The sequence below is a fragment of the Ochotona princeps genome, chromosome 27 (genome assembly GCF_030435755.1).
Source record: "Ochotona princeps isolate mOchPri1 chromosome 27, mOchPri1.hap1, whole genome shotgun sequence".
NCBI lineage: Eukaryota > Metazoa > Chordata > Mammalia > Lagomorpha > Ochotonidae > Ochotona > Ochotona princeps.
Window position 1 is genome coordinate 7,452,963 of NC_080858.1, and position 21,109 is coordinate 7,474,071.

At 48.2% G+C, this 21,109-nt stretch overlaps 1 protein-coding gene across 9 annotated transcripts in view; it reads right to left on the bottom strand.

Annotated features, from left to right (window-relative positions):
- Nucleotides 1-21,109, bottom strand: part of PPFIBP1 (PPFIA binding protein 1) — a 129,881-nt gene that overhangs the window by 24,837 nt on the left and 83,935 nt on the right. For 3 of the 9 annotated variants that reach the window (XM_058655730.1, XM_058655728.1, XM_058655729.1), the window contains 11 exons: nt 17,474-17,572; nt 16,295-16,500; nt 12,896-12,982; nt 12,586-12,699; nt 12,035-12,166; nt 8,264-8,356; nt 7,856-7,948; nt 6,321-6,435; nt 5,351-5,383; nt 3,932-3,993; nt 1,592-1,667 (listed from right to left, as the gene is read on the bottom strand). In XM_058655730.1, coding sequence (XP_058511713.1) covers nt 1,592-1,667; nt 3,932-3,993; nt 5,351-5,383; nt 6,321-6,435; nt 7,856-7,948; nt 8,264-8,356; nt 12,035-12,166; nt 12,586-12,699; nt 12,896-12,982; nt 16,295-16,500; nt 17,474-17,537 — 1,075 coding nt within the window. In that variant the 5' untranslated portion in view covers nt 17,538-17,572. The remainder of the gene's footprint in view (nt 1-1,591; nt 1,668-3,931; nt 3,994-5,350; nt 5,384-6,320; nt 6,436-7,855; nt 7,949-8,263; nt 8,357-12,034; nt 12,167-12,585; nt 12,700-12,895; nt 12,983-16,294; nt 16,501-17,473; nt 17,573-21,109) is intronic. The other 6 variants (XM_058655736.1, XM_058655733.1, XM_058655732.1 and 3 more) reach the window with 3 other exon arrangements.

Sequence of the window (21,109 nt, forward strand, 5' to 3'; positions counted from 1 at the left end):
GACCAGATACCTGAGCCATCATCTGCCATTTCCCGGGGCTCACCTTAGCAGCAAGTGGGAGCAAGTGCCAGAAGAGCAGAGACTCGGCCCCATACAGAAATCCTAAGCAGCATTCCAGCTGTTAGGCCAAATGCCCACCTCATCTCCTGCTATTTTAAAGCAGAAAGGACAACCTGAGAGGAAAAAGCAACCAGACCCCCAGGGAGTAGCACCCTGAGAATGTCTGTACACCTCTAGATATAAAAAGGAGTAACTGGCAGGCCGCCCAAGGCTGGGTACCTATTTGTTTATTTTAAATAGTCCTCTAAATGATGCACTAAACAACAGTGCATCTCAGGACTAAATGCCAAGTCACATATTGTTTAATGAGCTTAGTCAGACCACAGCTTCATAATTTCTGTTTTGGTCAAGTTTCATTAGAATTTAAATGCCACGGGGACTGGTGCTGTGGCATAGTGGGTGAAGCCATCAACTCCCCACAGCTGCTCCACTTGTGGTCCAGCTTCCTGCTGCAGGCCTGGGAAAGCAGCAGCAGATGACCCACACACTCCTGCACGGTCGAGCTCCTGGCCCTGTCATTCCAGACACCTGAGGAATGAACCGGCGGAGGGAAGATCTATGTGTCTATCTCCCCATCTTTCTCTTTAACTCTACCTTTCAAATAAGTAACTAGATCTTAAAGGAAACGCTGTCAGGCAAAGGTGACTGAATGTATTGATTTTGTGTAACTATAAAAATTAACCACCCCACAGTGTGCAACAGTCTTTCAAAGGCAAACTCTGGTTGGCATGAGAAATGCCGGGTGATAAGAACTGCCAAGTCAGCGCGCTGATGAGCAGAGGTTCACTGGCATACTCTGGTACTCCAACATTTAATAACACACCCGACTCTGTGCACAAACGGATGCAGAGTTTTCCACCCAAAGCCTGCTTTCCCTTCTGTGTGAACTCATCAAAATTATAATTACAGAATCTGAGTGTTGAATGAGTGCCCTGGAAAACACTTGTTTATTCCTACAGGTTATCGTCGGAGCAAACTATGCTCCGGGAACAAATAGAGCCCTTTTCAAAGCTTTGGTGTTTCTGCAGGCTCTTCGAGTTTTTTTGTTTTGTTTTTTTTTTTTTTTCACATTTGCACATGGCCAGTAGGTAAACCTGCAGATAAAATAACACTAAACACAACCAAATGCACTGCTCACTTTCCTGAGGTTAACCTTACAGGGCTTACTGCTCAAAACCAAACCTCTCACCACCCCACTATTCCTGGTGGCAAATGGAAACAGCATCTGCCTCTTCTTGGTCTGATCCTCGACACGCTGGTACGGCAGCTGAATTCCCAACTGGCTTCTCTGCAGCAGTGTGGGAGCAGCTGGTGCTATTTCCTGTGGGCCCTACACCCACTCTCTGGACCATTCTCTGCCCCCATGGTCCGTTTGTTACCCAGAGCTTCAGAACAGCATTCTGTTGATGAACAAGCTTCCTAATCTGGGAAAATGGATGCGATCCCTGGAATAAACTACTGTCAAAACCCAAGCCACTGAAAAATCAACTGAAGTTGAGAAACCTTGACAGCTACACCCTACCTTGCTTACCTTGGGCCAGTCCCACCGGGTCCTGCATTTTCTTGTACCTGTTCAGGCACTGCCGCAGGTCTTCTATTTTCCGATCCTAGGAATGAAATAAGTGACCATCTTTAGTCTCATGATTGTAAGGCAGCAAAGGCAACTGTAACACAAAGAATGAGCAGACACGAATTATTTACATTACTCAAAGAATACTTCTAAACTTTAGTAACACGGGTAGAATCTAGAGTGTTTTTCCTACGTAACATCAGACATGGAAACAAGTACCTCTACACTTAGAGCTCCTAGCCATCAGCTGCCATCTTTAAAAAAAAAAAAAAAAAAAAACAAGGTAATAAGATACAAATTAAAAAAAAAAAAAAGCAGAAAAGTCAGCTTTCATTACTCTCAGGTCCGGCTGATGCTGTGTCTAGCAGGCCCTGCACCTGCTGTCTTCATCAGCTACTACTCATCCCTGCTTGGTTTTTGCCTTCCTAGAACACTGCATCGAACTGTCTGGATGGCTCATGGGCAATCTCCTCCTCAGCTCTGCGGTACTCGGCTCACCCTGGCTTTCCCTCTACTTCTATTTGTGTCCACCTTTCCCTTCTGTTTGGATTTCGTCTGATATTCGATTTCCATGATGCCTGTTCTTCCAGCCTGCCTGGCACCTATCTCATCTTCGACCCTCTTCTCTTTCTGCATTCCCTCCACGTGCCACATGAAGGTAGCCTCCTGACCGTCTCCCCGCCCCTCAACTCCTACACCAAGCCTGGGCATGGTGGCAAGACTTGGGTTGACTTTGGAGAGATGAATGTGTGCTGATCTATGAGAAACAAGCAGTGTGGTCTCAGAGTAAGGTGTGGTTTGTCACAGAAAATGGTTAGCTCACCAACTTCAGCTTAGTCCCCACCCACCTACAACCCCCTACTCCTAAAGCTCATAGGGTACTCCTCATTCAGATCTGGAATTAATTCTACATCAATCCTAACATTTAGATACACAGCCCAATGACCAGGAAGAAATCTTTCATACATGAAAGAAGGTCCACATGACTGAAGAGGTCTAAAATTACAGTCACTATTTCCAATGCTGTATAAAGTGGTGACTTAATCACGTCCTTGTCCAAAACCCATGGACTGAGGACCCCCTAGATCGTGACCCTGGCATGCAAGGTCACCTACCACCTTGACCCAGCTCTGCATCAGTCTTGTTCACCTTCCCCCACCTGCCTCTCACGCTTCACCACGTTCCCAGCATGCACTGAGCTGTTTTGAGACTGGCTGTTGTGATATACTTTGGTCATGGGTGCTGCCCGTCTAGCCTTCATTTGCAATGACGCACCACCTCTTGCTCTGCCTAGAATGTTCTTAGATAAGTTCTCTCAGGTGCCTTGGGGAGCCTCCAAGGAACTTAGGTTGTTCTTGGCACTCCAGCAGCCATGTGAGCAGCTGGGGCGCTCTCACTCACCATCCGGGAGTTACGTTAGTTGTTGCTGTTTTTCAGGGGAGAGAAATTAAAATGAATTTCAGTGATTAAAATCATTAAAACTGTTTAGCAGGCTTCCTTATTTCTTTATGTTCAAAAACGAGAAAGGAAGGCAGAAAGAGGTTTCTTTCTGGTGGGTGTGAGGCTAAGGCAAGGAGCTGATTTCCCCGAAATAACACAGATGAAAGGCAAAACCACAGCAGGAGCCGGAGGAGCCTGCAGGGAGGCAGGAGAGAAACTGAGAGAGAAAAGCAGAAAGCCACACTCTGTGGCTTAACTTCTTCACAATCGCTCTTGTCCTGGGAGGAGTTTCCTTTATCTCTTCGCTAAGACACATGCAGGGGCAGCAGTTCTGAGTCCAAGAGTCCCTCACTACTGGACACATGGGAGGTCGGAGAAGCCAAGGAAAGCGCACCCCTGGGCAGGGGAAGCTTTGGGGTATGAGAAGGGCATCCACAGGGCAGAGAGAACCCCTGGAGTCCACAGCCTCAGGCCAAGGGAGCTACATCAGCCTGGGCCGATGCGTCATTTCCTGGTGCCTACACCCACTGTCTGCCATGTGAGGACAGCAGCAGAGGTCATGAGCACACCACAGGCCTAAGACACAGAACCGACCTGCTGGTCTCAGATTTTCTAAATTGAGAGACGGGACGATATTCTTAATGGAGCCATGGCTGCTGGTTCCCCTCCCTGTGCACCTGGTCTTTGGGGACAATGTCACGGCTGAGGATGGCACTGCCAGGATGGAGAGAGGGCGTTTGCCAATCAGTGCCAGTGATACCGGGGGCATGATCTTTCAAAGCGAGGCAGCTTAAGAAATTGCTTGGTTGTGATGAAAATGGGGCAGCAACCACATTAGATCATCAAATGCCATTTATATACCTTCTCTTCGTTCGCGGCCATCAGGGACTCCATAGCCTTCTTCATTTTCTGAACTTCGATATCTAGAAACCACACAACATCACATTAGCACGTAACCACCTCCATGGTTACCACGGACAATGACCAGAAGGTATGCGCTCTTCTCATGGAGATGCTTTCATGTAAAGATGCTAATGCACATCTGATACCCAGACTCAGTTTTGGGGGGCAATGTAGAAGACATACATCTGTTATTCTAGAAAGGAAGGTATGTGGGTGCCCACACCTCTCCCTCCCAAGCACAGCAGCATTGAAAAGAGGATGCTGGAGACGAACTCTGAGTGTCGTCATCACGCAACCACGGAGTTTCCAGGAAGAGAAGCCTTGGAAGCAGTGGGTGAAGGTGACGGACGGTTGACGTTATGACAAAAGCGGGGAAATGATGCTCAGCCATGGCCGAGGGAGGCAGCAATGTACGAGCCTGGAGCGCGTGACGTTTATGTAACTCATGCTAGGCAGTGGGCATGGGTGCCATTCAGGGGCTCGTGAGGGCTTTGCTTCATCCATAAACTTCATTTCCAACACGATCAGAAAGCAGGCCTCAAGCTACCAACGCCACGCTGGCTGACTCTCATTTCCCTCAACACTTGATATTCAATTGCAAAAGGATGTTATTTTAATTAAAAAAATAAAATATTTTAAAGAGGAAAAAAAATGACTCCAAAGCAAAGTCATAAATTCCAAATACTAAAACACAACTTAGCATGATTTTTATGATTCCTAGAGCTTTATGGCATAACTGCTACATTTTTAATGAAGATATATTCTATAGGAGTGGCCTTCTTTTTGGAAGACAAACTTACTGGACTTAGTCATTTATTATCAGGAGGAAAAGAGCCCAAGAAGGATTTATCTTTCCGTTGCAAGGAACGATCAGGCTCCAATCAGCAGTCTGGTTACCAGCCGTGGCAACACCAAGGGGCTGTGTTAGCAGCACTTCTACAGAAGGTCTCATCAACGCAAGGGCGCCGTGAGATACTGGCAAGCAAACTTGGAAACCATCTCTCAACTCTGGCGAAATCTTAAAAACAGCAGCGTTCCACGAGATGACAAGAATCATTTTTCTCCTCCGGGGTCCTAGCACTCTGATCACAGGGAGAACATCTTTGGAACTCTACTACCCCACGTACCCTCTTGTATCTCGCAGGGAAAAGAGGACTGGGTCAGGCAAAAATGTGCCCCCAAAACAACAAAACAAAACAAACAAATTTCCACTCCCTTGCCGACTCCTGGTTTTTCACCCGCTGAGGAAATGGAGGGCTTACTGATGAAGCAACTTTGTGCCACTGGCCAGAGAATGGTTTAAAACACATGCAAAGAATAGTCCGGGTGGGACTTGAGGGGATGGAAAGACTGATGGGAATACACTAAAAACCTTACTTTTTTCCTTGAGCTTCTTTTTAAAATTTTCATCTGTGCAGGAAAACCCATCGAATGGGAAGTTAGCAAACATACAATCGCAAATGTTATTGTAAAAGCACTATCATTTCACTTCCTTGTATCAAAAAAAAAAAAAAAAAAAGGATCCTAATTTGTAAAAACTGAATCCTAAGCATTACTTAGTGTCTTCCAGAACAAGACTCCTATGGGTAGTAGAGAAGGCAGCACAGAAAGCCCCAACCTGAGTCATCACCTCTTTCACTCATCCTGCCTGAACCCTAGGTTTTTGCATTATTAAAATTATGCTGATGGAGTGCCAGTGTTTTGCACATTGTACCCAAAAAAGCTAATTTTGCTCTGTCACAGTCAACACACAAAATGTGGCCAGAACACCTGGACTCACATCCAACTCATCGCTCAAGTTCAGCAGTGCTGCCCCGGTCTATCCTGTCAGGTGAGATGCCCCCCCCCGGAGATGCAGTCAGTTCCTGCTATGCCAATGTCAGATTGTCACAAAGGTTCGGAATACTGGCTCTCACTTCTTGCATTTGTGTGGTTGTGCCCTGACAATAAGCAGTTCACAGACAAGTTCCCATCCTCACATCAAAAAAGTTAGACCTATTTCTGAATGTCCTTTAGTGACACATGATTCTACATATGCTGACGGGTTTAGGGGAGGCTTCATTCTGTTTCTAAACCCCTTTGTGCTCTCTCATCTCCAGCTCAAAGGAGAGCCATGCTGAGACACAGGTGGACAGTGTCCTTCGATCCTTTGGCACCTCCTTGTATTGCAACTGGACAGACACACTTCCAAGATGCAGCCCAGACCCGGTGCAGTGCCTGGAGAGTTCCGTGGGGCCCTGGCCTACCTGGCCTGCTTGATGCTACCATTGTCCAGCCCCATCCATTTCCTCCTTGAGTGTGGGAGATTTTCCCAAGACAAGGTGACGGATGCCAGCTACGTTCTTACCTCTGTCTAGAATCTCAACTCCTTCTCCTTTCATCTTGCAAACCAATTTTTCTTGTAGCCTTTTGACTTCGGACTCCTTCTCCTCCAGTTGTTCTTGTAAAGACGCCAGCTCCTCCTACAAACAACAACGTCATTTAAAAGTAGATTAAGATCAAAAGGCAATGCTAGGCACGGGGAAGAATATGTTAGCTCTTTAAATCAATATTGAAATTGAAACAAACGAAACAGAAATCTACAAGAATTTAGACACCAACACCAGAAATTCGACAGTGGCAATGGTAAGCAGGAAGGCAGATTGTGAATTATGTCCAACTGAGAATAATTGTGCTATAATTCCAAGATTCTCTGTGAGTAGATTAAAAAACATTCTATACTACCATTAGGGCTGGGATGACCCTAACGTTCCAAGTTTAAAAATGCATCCAGGTCAATCAACAAAGACAATCGAATTAAAGACTTGGTGTCATAAAAGCAAAATAAAATACAAACTGAACAAGACATTGGAGAAATTTTCTTGGCATCTTGGAGGGCACACCTGATCCACAGATAAGCACAGAGCTTAAGCAGACATCAAGGCAGCCAGTCACAGCCGACTCGTGTGGCCAAGGGACTCACCCTTTGACTAAGTAAAAGCACGGGGTCGCCTACAACAATGGGGGAAACCCACTGAGAAGTGCAGAAAGCCACTTTTCATTAACAACAGGGCTGCGAACGATTCCATGTCCATGGTCCTACTCACTGATATTTTCATTTCTAGGTTTGGTTTGGTAAGAATTCCTGCTAGCCAATTTCGGATTGGCAGGTGGCACTGCACACAGACAGTGCCCATGCAGTTCACTGGGGTACCTCTAAGCTGGAGGTAATACCTTCAGGATCTCTAAAGCTGTGACATTTAGACCTAGGGGAGAACGGAGATCGCCAATGAGCCAAAGTTAGCCTTGGAGTTCTGACTTGGGGCAGCAGTGGATGCCCCACCCAAGGAATTTCCAAAAGGGCTGTCCTCCACTACGTGGTGGCTCCTAAGCAGCAGGTTCTATTCCTCCCATCCCAGGCTAACTGATGCACCTGACGGAGGAAAATGGCCCCTCTTGCTGACATGCAGCAAAACTGCTTCAGAGGTGAACCTGCCCGATCACCAGTGGTCTTCCAAAAGTTCACAGAACACACTGGTTAGAAAACTAGGCCTGAGTTTCCAAAAGGAAAATGCCTTTGCTCTCAAACTTAGGTGATTCTCCTTTCCACAAACTTTTGAAAAATCCTCCTAATGTTACCAGGTTTGGGCTTTAGAGAGTATGAGATTTTGACTCATTTCAATTATGATTTTTTTTCACTCATTGTTTCATGCGTGTCTGAAAACAATACTGGGGAATCACACGGCTTCTTCCGCCAGCAGCAGATGGCTTTGCAGTAAACGGGTGGGACACACACACACACACACACAGGATGAATACACACACCACAAGCACACCACCACGGCAAGACGACACAAGCCACGAGGCGACAGGCCACGGCGCCCAGCCCCGGGGGTACCACACCTTCAGGGACTCCCAGTTTTGCTCCATCCGCTGCTTTTCATACTGCATCTGACCCATTCTGATTTTCATGCTAGAAAGTTTGGCCATTAAAGACTGGTAGAGAGACAGAGGAGTGAAAGAAAACTAGAGGCAGAAAAAGACAAGCTAAGTAACCGAGAACACAGCATCAGTTTCAAAAGGAGGTGAGCTAACTGAGTGAAGCGACAGGTTCTGTCTGGACCTTGGTTTGGATTCACAAGGGGGAGTGCTTAATTTCAACCAGGTTTCCAGCTTGGGGGAAACCTTCATGCATGCACCTGCAAAATCACTTCTTTACCATATCTGATGTAGAAGGGGCATGTCTATGGCCGGTCCCAGATAAACGGCAGAGCCACCGGGGCACTAGGTTTTTACTGGTGAAACACTTACTTTGGTACACTTGAGCTTCTTTTCATACTGAAGTCTTTCATTGTCCATTTCACTGATTTTTAACCTCAAATCGTTGATTTCCTGCACTAGCCCCTGTTTGGAAGGGAACAAGAAAATACATTAGGGAAGTGTACACACAGTTATTTACCCCAAATGAGGGGCCTGGGCGCCAACAGAAAAGCAGAGCGGGTTAAGGGGCCTGTTTGCAAGGCTGGATCCCATATGGAGAACCTGCCACGCCTCCCAGACGGCTCCCTGCTAACGCACCTGCTGGCCTTTGTGCTACAGCCCCAGCCGCTCACGGGCAAAATTAGGATGACGCCCTGGCTGTTGTGGCCACCCATGAAATGAGCCAGAAGACGGAAGAGATTCCTTTCTGTGTGTGTGTGTGTGTGTGTGTGTGTGTGTGTGAGTGTGTGTTTCTCCACCTCTGTCACTCTGCCTTTTAAATAATACATATATTTTTACATGTGTGTGTAAAGAGCAGCTTAGAAACTTCAGAATTCCACAGCCCTAGGATTACAGTTACATTTATCAGAGCAGACAAATGAAAATAAATTAACAAAAGGGGCTGCAAAATTCCACGGAACATGGAATTAAAAGTTTACTTGGTGGCAAACAAAACAAAACAAAACAAACAGAAAAAAAAACCTTGAAATCTATGCACACTTTTCCTATCATCTGGACTTCAATGAACTCTTAAGAAGTCTTCTCATAAATCTTTAGGAACCAAACCATTTCATTAAGGATTGCTGTAAATTCACAATCTCTCCACCGTAGCAAGATGAAGCTATATAACTGAAATATGAGAATGTTGATGAAGAAGAATAGCTAACTCCTTCCTACCATTTTTCAGGTATTTCTAGACTCAGTATGACAATATGGAATCCATTTTACAAACACAATATACAAGTTTCCTCCAGCAAAACCGTTCGCCTTGAGGTACTTTTCCACTGATTTGTGGCTATTTGCAAACTTATATTTTCTTTCTTCCTTTTCTAACAAGAACAAAAAAAAAAGTCAAGATTGATCATCAACTCAACCTGGCAGAATGGAATAAAATCTTTAAACCTTTTAAACCAAGGGTCTCCAACTGGAACCCAGATACGGGCCCTGGCAAGACACTTGTGACAACAACAAGTCACAAATTTAAACTCCACAGAGCGGAATCAGAGGGAAAGACACGACAACGCTACCGGAAATAAAACTTTGTGAACATGGGTAGCTCAAAACTCCAGAGCGTAAAGATTCAAGTTGCAGAGGCTCGCAAAAGGAAAGCTGCAGTGAAACGCACTTCCCAGAGAAGCCCACGGGCATTTAAATCACCATCTCTTGAAAGACAGGAGATACAGCTATCTGCCATGGTTGCATAATTTTTAATATTCCTATAAAGCTTTAGTGCAAGGAGATGCTTTCTCCTCTACTGAATGAGACCAACAACAACTTGACGATCTAAAAACCCTTGCTTGGCGAGTTCAGAGTCCAAGTTCAAACGAGAGCTGCCCCTCGCACTTCTCTGAGTTAACCGTGTTTCCGAGTCCCTGGTGGTCTTCCTGTATCAGCACGTACTTTCCTGTTTCTCACTGTTATCAGTTGCGCAGTGTTTTACCTCTTGTTTTGGAAACACTGTTGACTTGCAAAGGGGAAGAGATATTTAGAGAAAAATGCAATTTTCATAAACTGGGTTGGTTTTCCTATTTAAGAAAACTACCCCAAATCTCTTCTGTCACAATGTTTTTTAACCAGGGATTTCCAACCTGGATGAAGTCAAATATTCCCATGAGAGCTCATGTTGGAAATTTTGGAAGTAGTGCCTTAACGAGAAGAAAATTTAATGGAATTTAATTTCTTATCAGAAGCTCAGTCTCTTTGAAAAGGAAAAATTCCTCTTCCAGGCAACCACCAGCAACTTCGGCGCTGGTATCTGTGTCCGTACCGGAAGGGGGCACTGTGGGACAGTACTAACCACCTCCTGTCCGTGGACCCTACTGAACGGACCTTCCAAGCTTTCCTCCTCATTCCTTCCCATCCCAGCAAGTCCTCAGAAATCAGCTTCCCCCAAAAATCTGAAGTTCTAGGACAAAGTTAAATGATGTTAAATGCAAGCAAGCAGTCAGGAAAACATTTTCTTGTTTATTTTTGGATGGGTGCCAAACTATTGTTCTGTATTTTTTTACTTAATATTCTATTTATTCACTTTTATTAATATTTTTAATTTACATTAAAGTACCTCAGGGCTCTATTTCACAAAGAATTCAGAAATAGGGGCCAGCACCCACATGGGAGACCCTGGGAGAAGCTCCAGGCTCCTGACTTTGGACCAATCCAGCCCACCATTACAGCCAGTCAGAGGAGAAACCAGCAGATGAAAGCTCCTGCTCAAAAGAGTTCAGCAAATAAAAAGACCACAGAAACTAGGCAAGAACTGCAAACAATAATCAAATCAGAAGCTCTTTAACTTCACTTGCATACAAGTAAATTTGAAGTCATAAAAATCAGGGCCTGGCACAGTAGCCTAGCACAGGCAAGGATCTCATATGGGTGCTGGTTCTAACCCCGGTGGCCCTGTTTCCCATCCAGCTCCCTGCTTGTGGCCTGGGAAAGCAGTCGAGGATGGCCCAAAGCCTTGGGACCCTGCACCCGCGTGGGAGACCCGGAAGAGGTTCCTGGTCCCGGCATCGGATTGGCACGTACCAGCCCGTTGCGGCTCACTTGGGGAGTGAAACATCGGATGGAAGATCTTCCTCTCTGTCTCTCCTCCTCTCTGCATATTTGACTTTCCAATAAAAATAAAAATAAATCTTTAAAAAGAAGTTATAAAATCATTAAAACAATTTTATATAGTTCTAGTCACGTTGCTTCACAAACATTTAAAGCACAGTTTGAAGAAAAAAAAAAAAACACTGTTCTTACAGTTAAAATGAAATAGCCAGGACAAAATTTAATTCTATTAAACAAACAACAACAACAACAATAGGGAACATGATCCTATTCAGTTTTAATTCTAAGAAGATTTTAATTATCGTCGTATGTCACAAAGTTCCCATTCTCTCAGACCACAGGCCTATCGCACTCTACTGATGGGGCTGAACGGTTATGACACAATCAGCAGGCCTGGGGGGCACTGCTGGCTTGATGCCCAGCTCACTTGGCCTAGGATGGCATGAGCGACACAGGTGAATATTAAAGAAAAAAGTCTGAGACGAAATGCTGGCATGCTCCAGGATGTTCCCCCTGCCCCCACATCACCACGCATCTACTTGAACAGCTTCAAATGTTTGGTGAGCACCTGCAGCCCTGCAGCTGTGCAGGGAAGATGGGCTCTACACGGAGTCAAGCGCAGGCAGTGTCCTCGTGGTCCCTGCCCTGTGGTCCACGGGTGGACTGAGCTCTGTCAGGGTCCCCAGAGGAGGGACAGAAAGAGAGAAATCATGAAACTATGGGGCTGGGCTTCTACAGAAAAAACAAAAGCGAGAATTTCAAAGACACCTCGGTAGCTTTCTGAGTCCTGTTTTAAGAGCCCTGGTGTCAGATTAAAAACATGTCTCTTCAGGTGACAGATAAAGCGCAGGCAGGTGTGCAATAGCGGAGCGGGGTGTGGGTGTTTGCCACTGCGGGTAAGAGCCTGCTTGGGAGGACTGAATCCCGTGTCATAGAGCCTGGGTTCAAGGCCCAACTCTGAGAATGTGTGTGTGTGTGTGTGTGTGTGAGAGAGAGAGAGAGAGAGAGAGAGAGAGAGAGAGAGAGAGAGAGAGAGACGGCGCCACTTACTTCTGTGTCTCTGAACCTGTCTTCATAATCCAGCCTGTCCTTCTCCACCGCCGTGAGTTTCAGCTTCAGGTTAGAAATCTCTGCCATCAGGTCCAGCTTCTGGGTTTCGAGAGCAGTCCTGCTCAGGAGCTCCTGTGAGGGCGGAGGGGCGTCGGACATGCGTCACCAGCAGCAGCTCGTGTGTGGCTGCAGTCACAACACAGCGACCCTCACGCAGAGGACGCAGTGAAGAACAGCCTCCAGGACACGCACTTCAACAGGACTAGGAGCAGGACTGTCAGCCCGTGAGCAGAAGGAACGCCTGCGCACACATCACGCACACGCTCACGGACACGCTCCCGGCACACTTTGGGAGCCAGGCAAGCACCAGGAAAAAAACCAAAACGAGCTTCAGGGCACACGCAACACTAGAACTTGTGTATGTGTGAGCAGATCCTGCAACCTTAGGTCTGTGCTGCCTGCGGTGCCAGCTTACGGGAGTCACAAAGCCGACTGCTGCGTCGGAGTGAACGCTGGGCCAGGGACGCCTGCGGGGCGGCCTCCGGACCCACCTGCTGCAGCATCTCCTCGGTGGCGTTCAGCTTCTCTCTGTGCTCCTCCAGGCAGAACTCCAAGTCTCGAATCTTCTCGCCCTGAGCCTCCACCTGGTCTGTTAACACACTCACCTGCACGCAGAGTGAGAGAAGGCAGTGAGAGGATGTCTCCCCGCCCCAGACCGGCTGTGCACATCCTGGTTGTGCCCCAGGCCTCATCACTCCCCCACTGGGCACCCTTGGCACTTATTCTATTACTGGCTGGCTGCCATGGTAGGGTAGTCTGTGAGTACAACCCGGAGAAATGGGATGTCTAAAGATCACTTGCCTGAAGAACGAGAGACTCTTTATCGTTTTCCAAGCGTGTCAGCCTTTCCTGATACACGTCTCCATTGCCAGGGAGGTGTCCATTGGTCTGAAAGAGCAAACGAGCTGGGTGAGGCGGACCCGCTGCAGAACCAGTGTAAGTCAAGCTGCATCCGTCTTTAATCCAAGAACCTGAATGCATTGCAGTGTCGCTGTCATTCCCGGAAAGCACAGGAGCACAGCCTGGCTCCCATCAGCTCCGAAGAGGTGGTGAGCCAGGCACACCCAGCAGCTGGTCAGGCTTTCGCTAAGCTCACCTCCGTCTTCGCTGTGCGGATCTCAGGACCCAAAAGGAACAGTGCCTAGTGATGGTCCTTGTTCACAGCCAACACATTGCGCACAGGAAGCTTCAGCGTGTGGCATCGGGGCCAACATCAGTCTCCAGTGCCACAAGGCTGGTGGCAGATGGTGGCCATGACCTCTGATGCATTCCCATTCCCATCACCTCCCCTGCCAAGTTTCACATTGAGGACCACAAATGCCCAACATTGGGTGGGAAGCAGCATGAGTCCCTTTTAGCCTATGCTTCCTTCTGCCCACTCAAGCCTCCAAGGTACTGATCAATCTTGAGAGCTTGGACTCTCTGAAATCTCTCTTTCCTCCAAAGCTTAAACACTTAGTCCTTAGGGACTCCTCCTGGGAGCACTGCCCAGCCATGCTTATCACCGCCTGTCTTGAACTCACCCGTGCCTTGTTCTGTTTGTGCAGTGTTCTCTTCCGCCCCCTGGGCACAACCGTAGACTAGCATTACCCTGGAACCCCACTGCACACATGGCATGGCAGCTCCCTCTTTGCCATCCACCTCCCGCCTCCCTTGTATAAGTCATAGAAACATACACGCACAGGACAAATACCCAGGGAAGGACACACTGAGAAAGGAAGTAGCTCCCCCCTCTCCCCGCTCAGCTACCATATAGGCAACCATGAAAGCATGTCGGAGAGGACTCGGAGGGCCAAGTGTTCAGTGTAGCCGTAACAAGGCCCATGTCCTCTCTTCGGCCAGATTGAAGTCCTGGCTCTGCTTCTCATCCAGCTTCCTGCTGATGCACACCCAGGGACACTGGAGGTGGTGGCTCCACTGCTTGTGCCCCAGCTACCCGCTTGGGAAACCCACATGGAGTTTCCTGTTCTTGATTTTTTTGCCCAACTCTTACTGTTGCAAGTGTCTGGGAAGTAAATATGTGGATGAAGCATCTGTTTTCTGTCTCTCTCCATCATTTCCTTCTCTTTCTTTCTCTCTCCCTCGTTTCAAATAAAATGAAAATAAATTTTAAAATATTAAAAGAAAGGCAGGCGTTGTGGCTTAGAGGGTAAAAGTGCCGCCTGCAATGTTGGCATCCCATATGGACAGAAATTCCCATTCTGCGTGTTCCACCTCGTCTCCCCTGCCAATGGCATGGGGCAAGCAGTACAAGATGAGAAGATGGCCCAGTCGTTTGGGCCCATGCCAACCACGTGAGAGACCTGGATGAAGCTCATCCCAGAAGTGAGCTAGCAGATGGACGATCTCTCTCTCTCCCTCATCTCTCTCTCTCTTCCTTTACGCTTCATTCTCTATATATAACGGTTTGCAATAAACGAACAAATTTTTCTTAAAAAGAAAAAAAGTTAAAAAAATGTAGAGAAAGCAGAAAACAAAACAATGTCATTTTGTAACACAGTAATATATGTGATATGTTTCTCAAGATCCCATTTAAATAGTTCAGAACAACATACGATGCGATCAGAAAGGAATTTCCTGATTCTGCACTCAAAGACAACAGAAGTAAGAGTCAGCTGGAATCCACAATGGCTTAATAGGCTGGCCGAGGTTCAACTGGAAAGAGCAGACACCACCTTCAGGCTGGAAGCCAGAGACAGGGCCGCCTCATCCTTCCTGCCAGGGACCCCACCTGGTGCGATACCTGCTGCTTTCCCAGGATTGACTGGAATCCCTGGTCTAACTTCCCACTCACTTCAGTTTCCCTGGTCATTTCTGAGATTTACAAATATCACAAGCTGGGCAGGAAAAACAACAGCAATCAAAAAAAACAACAAAACACAGGGCTTCAATGCAAAGGGAAATCTGAAGGTGCCTTTCCTAAAAGCTCAGATACACCTGATATAGTTCCCAAGGGGCTCAGAAGTTATACCAGTAAACATGCAATGCACCTTTCAAGTGGGAAAATGGCTGGCATGGGCTGTCAGGCACACCGGCACAATACCTACAGCAACATTCTTGCACAAGGATGTTTGGCTGTACAATGTGCTAATAAGCTCCCCGGGAGCAAAAAGCTTTCATTTCTCTCCCAGGTCCAAACACAGACCTGAATTCCATCATTACAGTTCCACTGATATTTGTAAATAAGTATATTAACGTGGAGTATCCTTTCACATTTGTGACACTCCCCAGAATGCACGTGTTCACCATCTATTGAGACTAGGCCTTTCACTGGGGTGCCCACAGAAAGGGCAGCTCTGCCTTTTCATTCAGTTTGGAGAAGGACCTGCAAAGAGGCCACCTGGCCAGTGAACTTGAGATCGGAAGCTACGCCTTAGCTCCAACACCAGAATGGAAATGATTGCCATTCGCCACTAGGTGGCGCCTCACACCAACCATGCCAGCAATCTAGACAGTTCCCTACCCACACATGCTAAAAGATCATCCTGCCTGGGGTCCTCTCATTTCTGAAGAAACTTTTACAACATGCAAGGTTCTGCCCCTTACAGGGCCACCCGTTAGGCTGTCGGTCACTGTAGGTCGTTTGGGCACAATCTGGGGCCAGACCAACTGAGCGGGCAGGGTTGGGAGACCTACCCATACTCACAGTCAGATAAGGACAACACCTTCCCAAACAGCGCCCCTATGGCCTGCCAGGCTTCCTGAAGCAGCTCAGCCCGGGAGGGTCAACACGCATGTTCTCTCTCATCTGTGAAAGCTGAGGCAGGAACAGAGGTCTCCAACAGTGGGGAAGAGTGGGGAGAGGGAAGGCGCAGAGAGACAGCGGGAAACGGGCACCATAGCCAGGAGGGACCAGTTGTAGAGTTCGACAGCATAGACGGATAAAGAAAATCAGCAGCAATGTAGCCAGGTGTTCTTTCCAATTAGCCAGATGAGCCCCAGCACACGGAAAGACAAATGTCTGAAATGCTGCTTCAATCATGATACATTTTGTCATTTATCAAACTGGCACCCAGAAGCACCCACAAATGTTATGTGCCCATTTTTTAAAAAATTATCTTTAAGTCAAAAGGGGGCAAACCTGTTGCCCCATCATTTCCCGTCCCCTCACTGGTTCTAATCAGCCATTCCCAGGATCCAGAGGTTGGAATAAGCAGTAGCCGGTCCTCAGCCTGGCGGGCATGACAGCCGGACACCCACCAAGTGGCTCTGCAGCCAGTCGATGAGTGTCTCCGCAGTGGAGTCTGGGATCTGGCACCGCAGGCCCTCCTTCTCCTCCGTCTCCATCACCTCCAACAAGCCGCGCAGGTCCTCCACCAGGTGCAGCGCTCGCAAGCTCCCCATGAATGGGGACGTGGGGGACTGACAGTCAAAGAGACCATTGGAATACTCCAGAGCCTTCGAACCTGGGGCGGGAAGACGGGGTGAGATCTAGTTGCTTTAAGGTCTTATTTTTATTTCTTTGCAATTCAGCGTTACAGAGGGAAAGAAACAGACAGTGAGGTCTTCCACCTGCTGGTGCACTCCCCAGATGGTCACAATGACTAGAGTTGGGCCAGGTTGAAGCCAGGAGCCAGAGGGCTTCTTCTGGCTCTCCCATGAGGGTGCAAGGTTCCAAGGACTTAAACAAGAAGCTGGATTGAAAGTGCAGCAGCCGGGGCAAGAATCGGCACCATATGGGATGCTGGTGCTGCCAATGGCAGGTTTGCCCATGGTGTCACACTGCCAACCCCTGAGCAAGAGGATGTATGGTAAAAAAAAAAAAAAAAAAAGTATCCCAGAGGTTGTAAACTGATGCAGCCATGGCGAGAACAATCAGGACAAAGAAGGGAGAACACTACCGATGGCCCAGCTCCCACAGAGAGGTCAGGGCCGCGGTAAAGGTAAATGGTGACAGCCTTTGGCGTGTGGTTGGTCTGGCAGTTGGCAGGAGAGTTCAGGTTCAGAGACCACACGTCACCGAAGTCCCCGAAAAGGAGTTACGTGCTGAGCTGGAAATGGCACAGCACGGGCTCGTTCACTCAGCAGAGCTGACGCCATAACGTTTACCACATGGCACATGCCGCGGTCCCTCAGAGTCTAGGCCACAAACCATGACATCGGAATTGTTGGAGATGCAGGATTGAGTTTTGTTTTAATCCTTGGCTAAAAACACCTAGGATGGAACTGGAAGTTTTCAGATTTTTTTTTTTTAAAAATGAAGTTTGAGAATAAATCTGGCGGGGAAGAACAACAGAGAAAAAGGCATCTGAACCCACAGAGAGCCTAAAGGCACCACAGGGAGAGTGGATGGAAGGAAGAAAGCGGACAGCCAGGGAGTGCCGCAGTGGACCCCGCCCCCACCCCACCTCAGAGGGCACCTCGGAGGGCACGGGGTACCTGCTATGATGCCATCCATTTGCTCCAGGGCCGCGGCCAACATGTCGCTGGCGTCACTCATCATCTTCCTGGGTGTCGAGGGCAAACCGCAGCCAAGATCTGAAACGAAAAACAGATGGCGGTGTCCTTACATCTTGTCAGTGATGCAAGGTGCTGAGAGGGTTTGCTAATTCGGCCGCAAACTGTAACTCTTCAACACAGAGGATGTCACACGTGCTGGAGCTGCTGGAATGGGATCTTCCGCAAGCTGAAGCATACCGCATGTTGGATCGGAACTAACAAAATCAGGCTCAGCTCTAGGTGTTTAGAATTCAGGAAAATGTTTTCTAAGCTATACTTTATTTTTTAAAGGTATTTAAGGGCCTGGCGCAATAGCCTAGAGCTAAGGTCCTCGAAGGCCTTGCACACACACACGCCAGGATCCCATATGGGCACTGGTTCTAATCTCGGCAGTCCCACTTCCCATCCAGCTCCCTGCTTGTGGCCTGGGAAGGCAGTTGAGGACGGCCCAAAGCCTTGGAACCCTGCACCTGCATGGGAGACCTGGAGGAGGCGCCTGGCTCCTGGCTTTGAATGGGTTCAACTCCGGCCGTTGTGGCAGCTTGGGGAGTAAACCAACAGATGGAAGATCTTCCTTTCTGTCTCTCCTCCTCTCTGTATATCCAACTTTCCAATAAAAATAAAATAAATCTTTTTTTTAAAGGTATTTAATTGAGACAGAGAGAAAGAAATCTCCCAGCAGCTGACTCACCCCTCAAATGCCAGCCACAGGGCTGGGCCAGAACCAAAGCCAGGATCTGGGAGCTCCTGCCGGGTCTCCCAGGTACATAGCAGGGATCTAAGTACTCAAGCTATCTCTGTTACATCCAGGAGCTTCATCAGCAGGAAGCTGGAGTCGGGAGCAGGACCAGGCACAGGGACTCAGGAGCAGGACCAGGCACGCGGACTCAGGGGCAGGACCAGGCACGCGGACTCAGGGGCAGGACAGACACGCGGACTCAGGGGCAGGACCAGGCACATGGACTCAGGGGCAGGACAGACACACGGACTCCGGGGCAGGACCAGGCACGAGGACTCAGGGGCAGGACAGACACGCAGACTCAGGGGCAGGACCAGGCACGAGGACTCAGGGGCAGGACCAAGCACGAGGACTCGGGGGCAGAACCAGGCACGAGGACTCAGGGGCAGGACCAGGCATGTGGAGTCAGGAACAGGACCAGGCATGCAGATATGGGACAGATTATCTGTATCATTTCTGACTTCCATCATCCGGAGCTTCAGCCTCAAGGAAGGCTGGGGAAGCCTGCTGAGGGCCACGGAGGGTGCTGGGTGGCCAACACCTTCTCCCAGTTCAGCCCCACCCAATCTCTGATCTCTTAAATTTGCTTTTCTGGCCCCCTCTCTCTCTCTGAGGGCTCACTAACATATACTTGAGTCAGGTTTCAGAATCAACCCTCATGTAACATTAACTGGATAGTCAGTCCTCTTTATAAAGAGGCATGGTACTTGCACATAAACTGTGCAATCTTCCTGCACACTTTAAATCCTCTCTAGATTACCACGATACTCAACTCCAAGTACTTGCTACATAAATGGTTCTTACAGGGGACATCATGGCGGTGCAGCCCATTCAGCGGCAGCGGCAACACTGGCACTCCACCTCACAGTGCCAGTTCTAGTCTCAGCTGCATCGTGTCTGACCCGACTTCCTGCTAATGTGCCTGGGAAACCAGAAGATGACTCAGGTGCTTGGTCACCTGCCACCCACATGAGATACCAAATGGGATTCTGAGCTCCTGGCTGCAGCCTGGCCCAGCCACAGCTGTCGTGGAAGTCTGGGGAGTGACCCAGCAGAGGGAAGCTCTCTCCCTGCCACTCCGCCTTCCAAAAGAATGAATCGAGTTCTTACGTTCTGTTGTTTAGGAGAACAGTGTACCTTCTCTATGGACACAACTCTCTCCTTGTGTCTCTCACCTGCGCTTTGTTCAGTTTGCCTTGTGCAAACATACAAGCATGTGCGCACACACACACTCACCTACTGCTCTTCCACACTGCAGCAACAGCATCACAGAGAGAACTACCAGGAAGCAGTCCTGGCAGATGTACATCAGTTACCCATAAGCCCTAATCATGATGACGATAACCCTAATAAAATGAATCAGCTCAATTTCATTTTATAAATAAGGATAAAAGATGTCTGATAGTTGCTTGGACACACAGCAAGTAAATACAGCAAACACCCGTTTTCTTTTTTTTTTTTTTTTAACTCAGGTCTACCTGACCTCCTCTCTAAGAGTGAATTTCTGTGTATCAAAACTATGCCTGCAAGAAAAATGGGCTATGTGGTGGTACAGTGCGTTAATCCTCCACACGGTGGCACTGGTGTCCCTACGGGCATGGAATCATGCCCTGGTTGCTCCACTTTCGACCCAGCTCTTTGCTTATGGGTGGGAAAGCAGCAAGGACAGCCCACGTGCTAGGACCCCTGCACTCACACGGGAGATCTGGAAGAGGTTCCTGGTTCCCAGCTCTGGCCGTTGTGGCCATCTGGGGAGTAAACCAGCAGATGGAAGAAGTTCTCTTATTTTCTCTCTCCTCTCTCGGTAAAATCTGCCTTTCAAATAAAACCAAAAAAAAGTAAAAATTGGTTCTGAACAGGGAGACGTCGAGATGATGTGATTTTTCAACAGTAATGCATAGATGTTTCAGGCAGACCTTCCCGGCAGGCCTGGACGAGGCGTCATCCCACATAGCCGACCCTGTGATGGGGCAAACACCTGGTGCCAACGGCAGCTGTCGCACAGGAACCTTTGCTCCCCGTTTCCAAGCAGCCAGTATGTGCACCCCGTTTTATTTCCGCCAATCCACTTAGAGCCCTGGCAGTGGCTTCCTGGACAACTTTTCTGCTATGCGTTCATCCTGGTAAGTGCCACAGAGAGGGCTGCAAGGAGCTACGAGGGAAAACACTTCAAAACACAGGAGGGCCACACTCGGGTTTCGCAGTTTGGCTAAAAAGACTTTAGAACTTTATTCACGTTGGAAGATACAACGTACCGCTACCATTTCATGTGGAAACTCTACTGTGCAGAAATATTCCAGACATGTCTTCACCATCACACTAAAACTGAGGAGTGACCAAGCTAAGTCATCGACCTAAAAAGTTTCCTCTCCACTCAGTGCATGGTTCAGAGAGCTGGGGCACATATTTCACAATCACACCTCAATTTGGAAAACTCAAAATGAGAAAACTGAGGACACAGGGGGTTAAGCGGAAAAGTGTGCAGGCCCCAAATGTCATGATCAAGTGGATGGCATTCTCTTTGGTCTCAAAAGCATGAAAGATCGGCCACAGTGGCTCAGCAGGCTAATGCTCCACCTTCAAGCGCCAGCATCCCATGTGGGTGCCAGCTAAACTTCCCATTCTGCTCCCTGCTTGTGGCCTGGGAAAGCAGCATAGGATGGCTCAAGTCCTCGGGATCCTGTACCCGCATGGCAGACCTGGAAGAAAGCTTCAGATCAGTTCAGCTCTTGTCTCTGTAGCTATGTGGGGAGTGAACCAGCAGATGAAGGTCATTCTGTTCTCCTTTTCTCAACGTTTTCCATGCACCATTCCAATCCACTTTCTACCAACTCTCT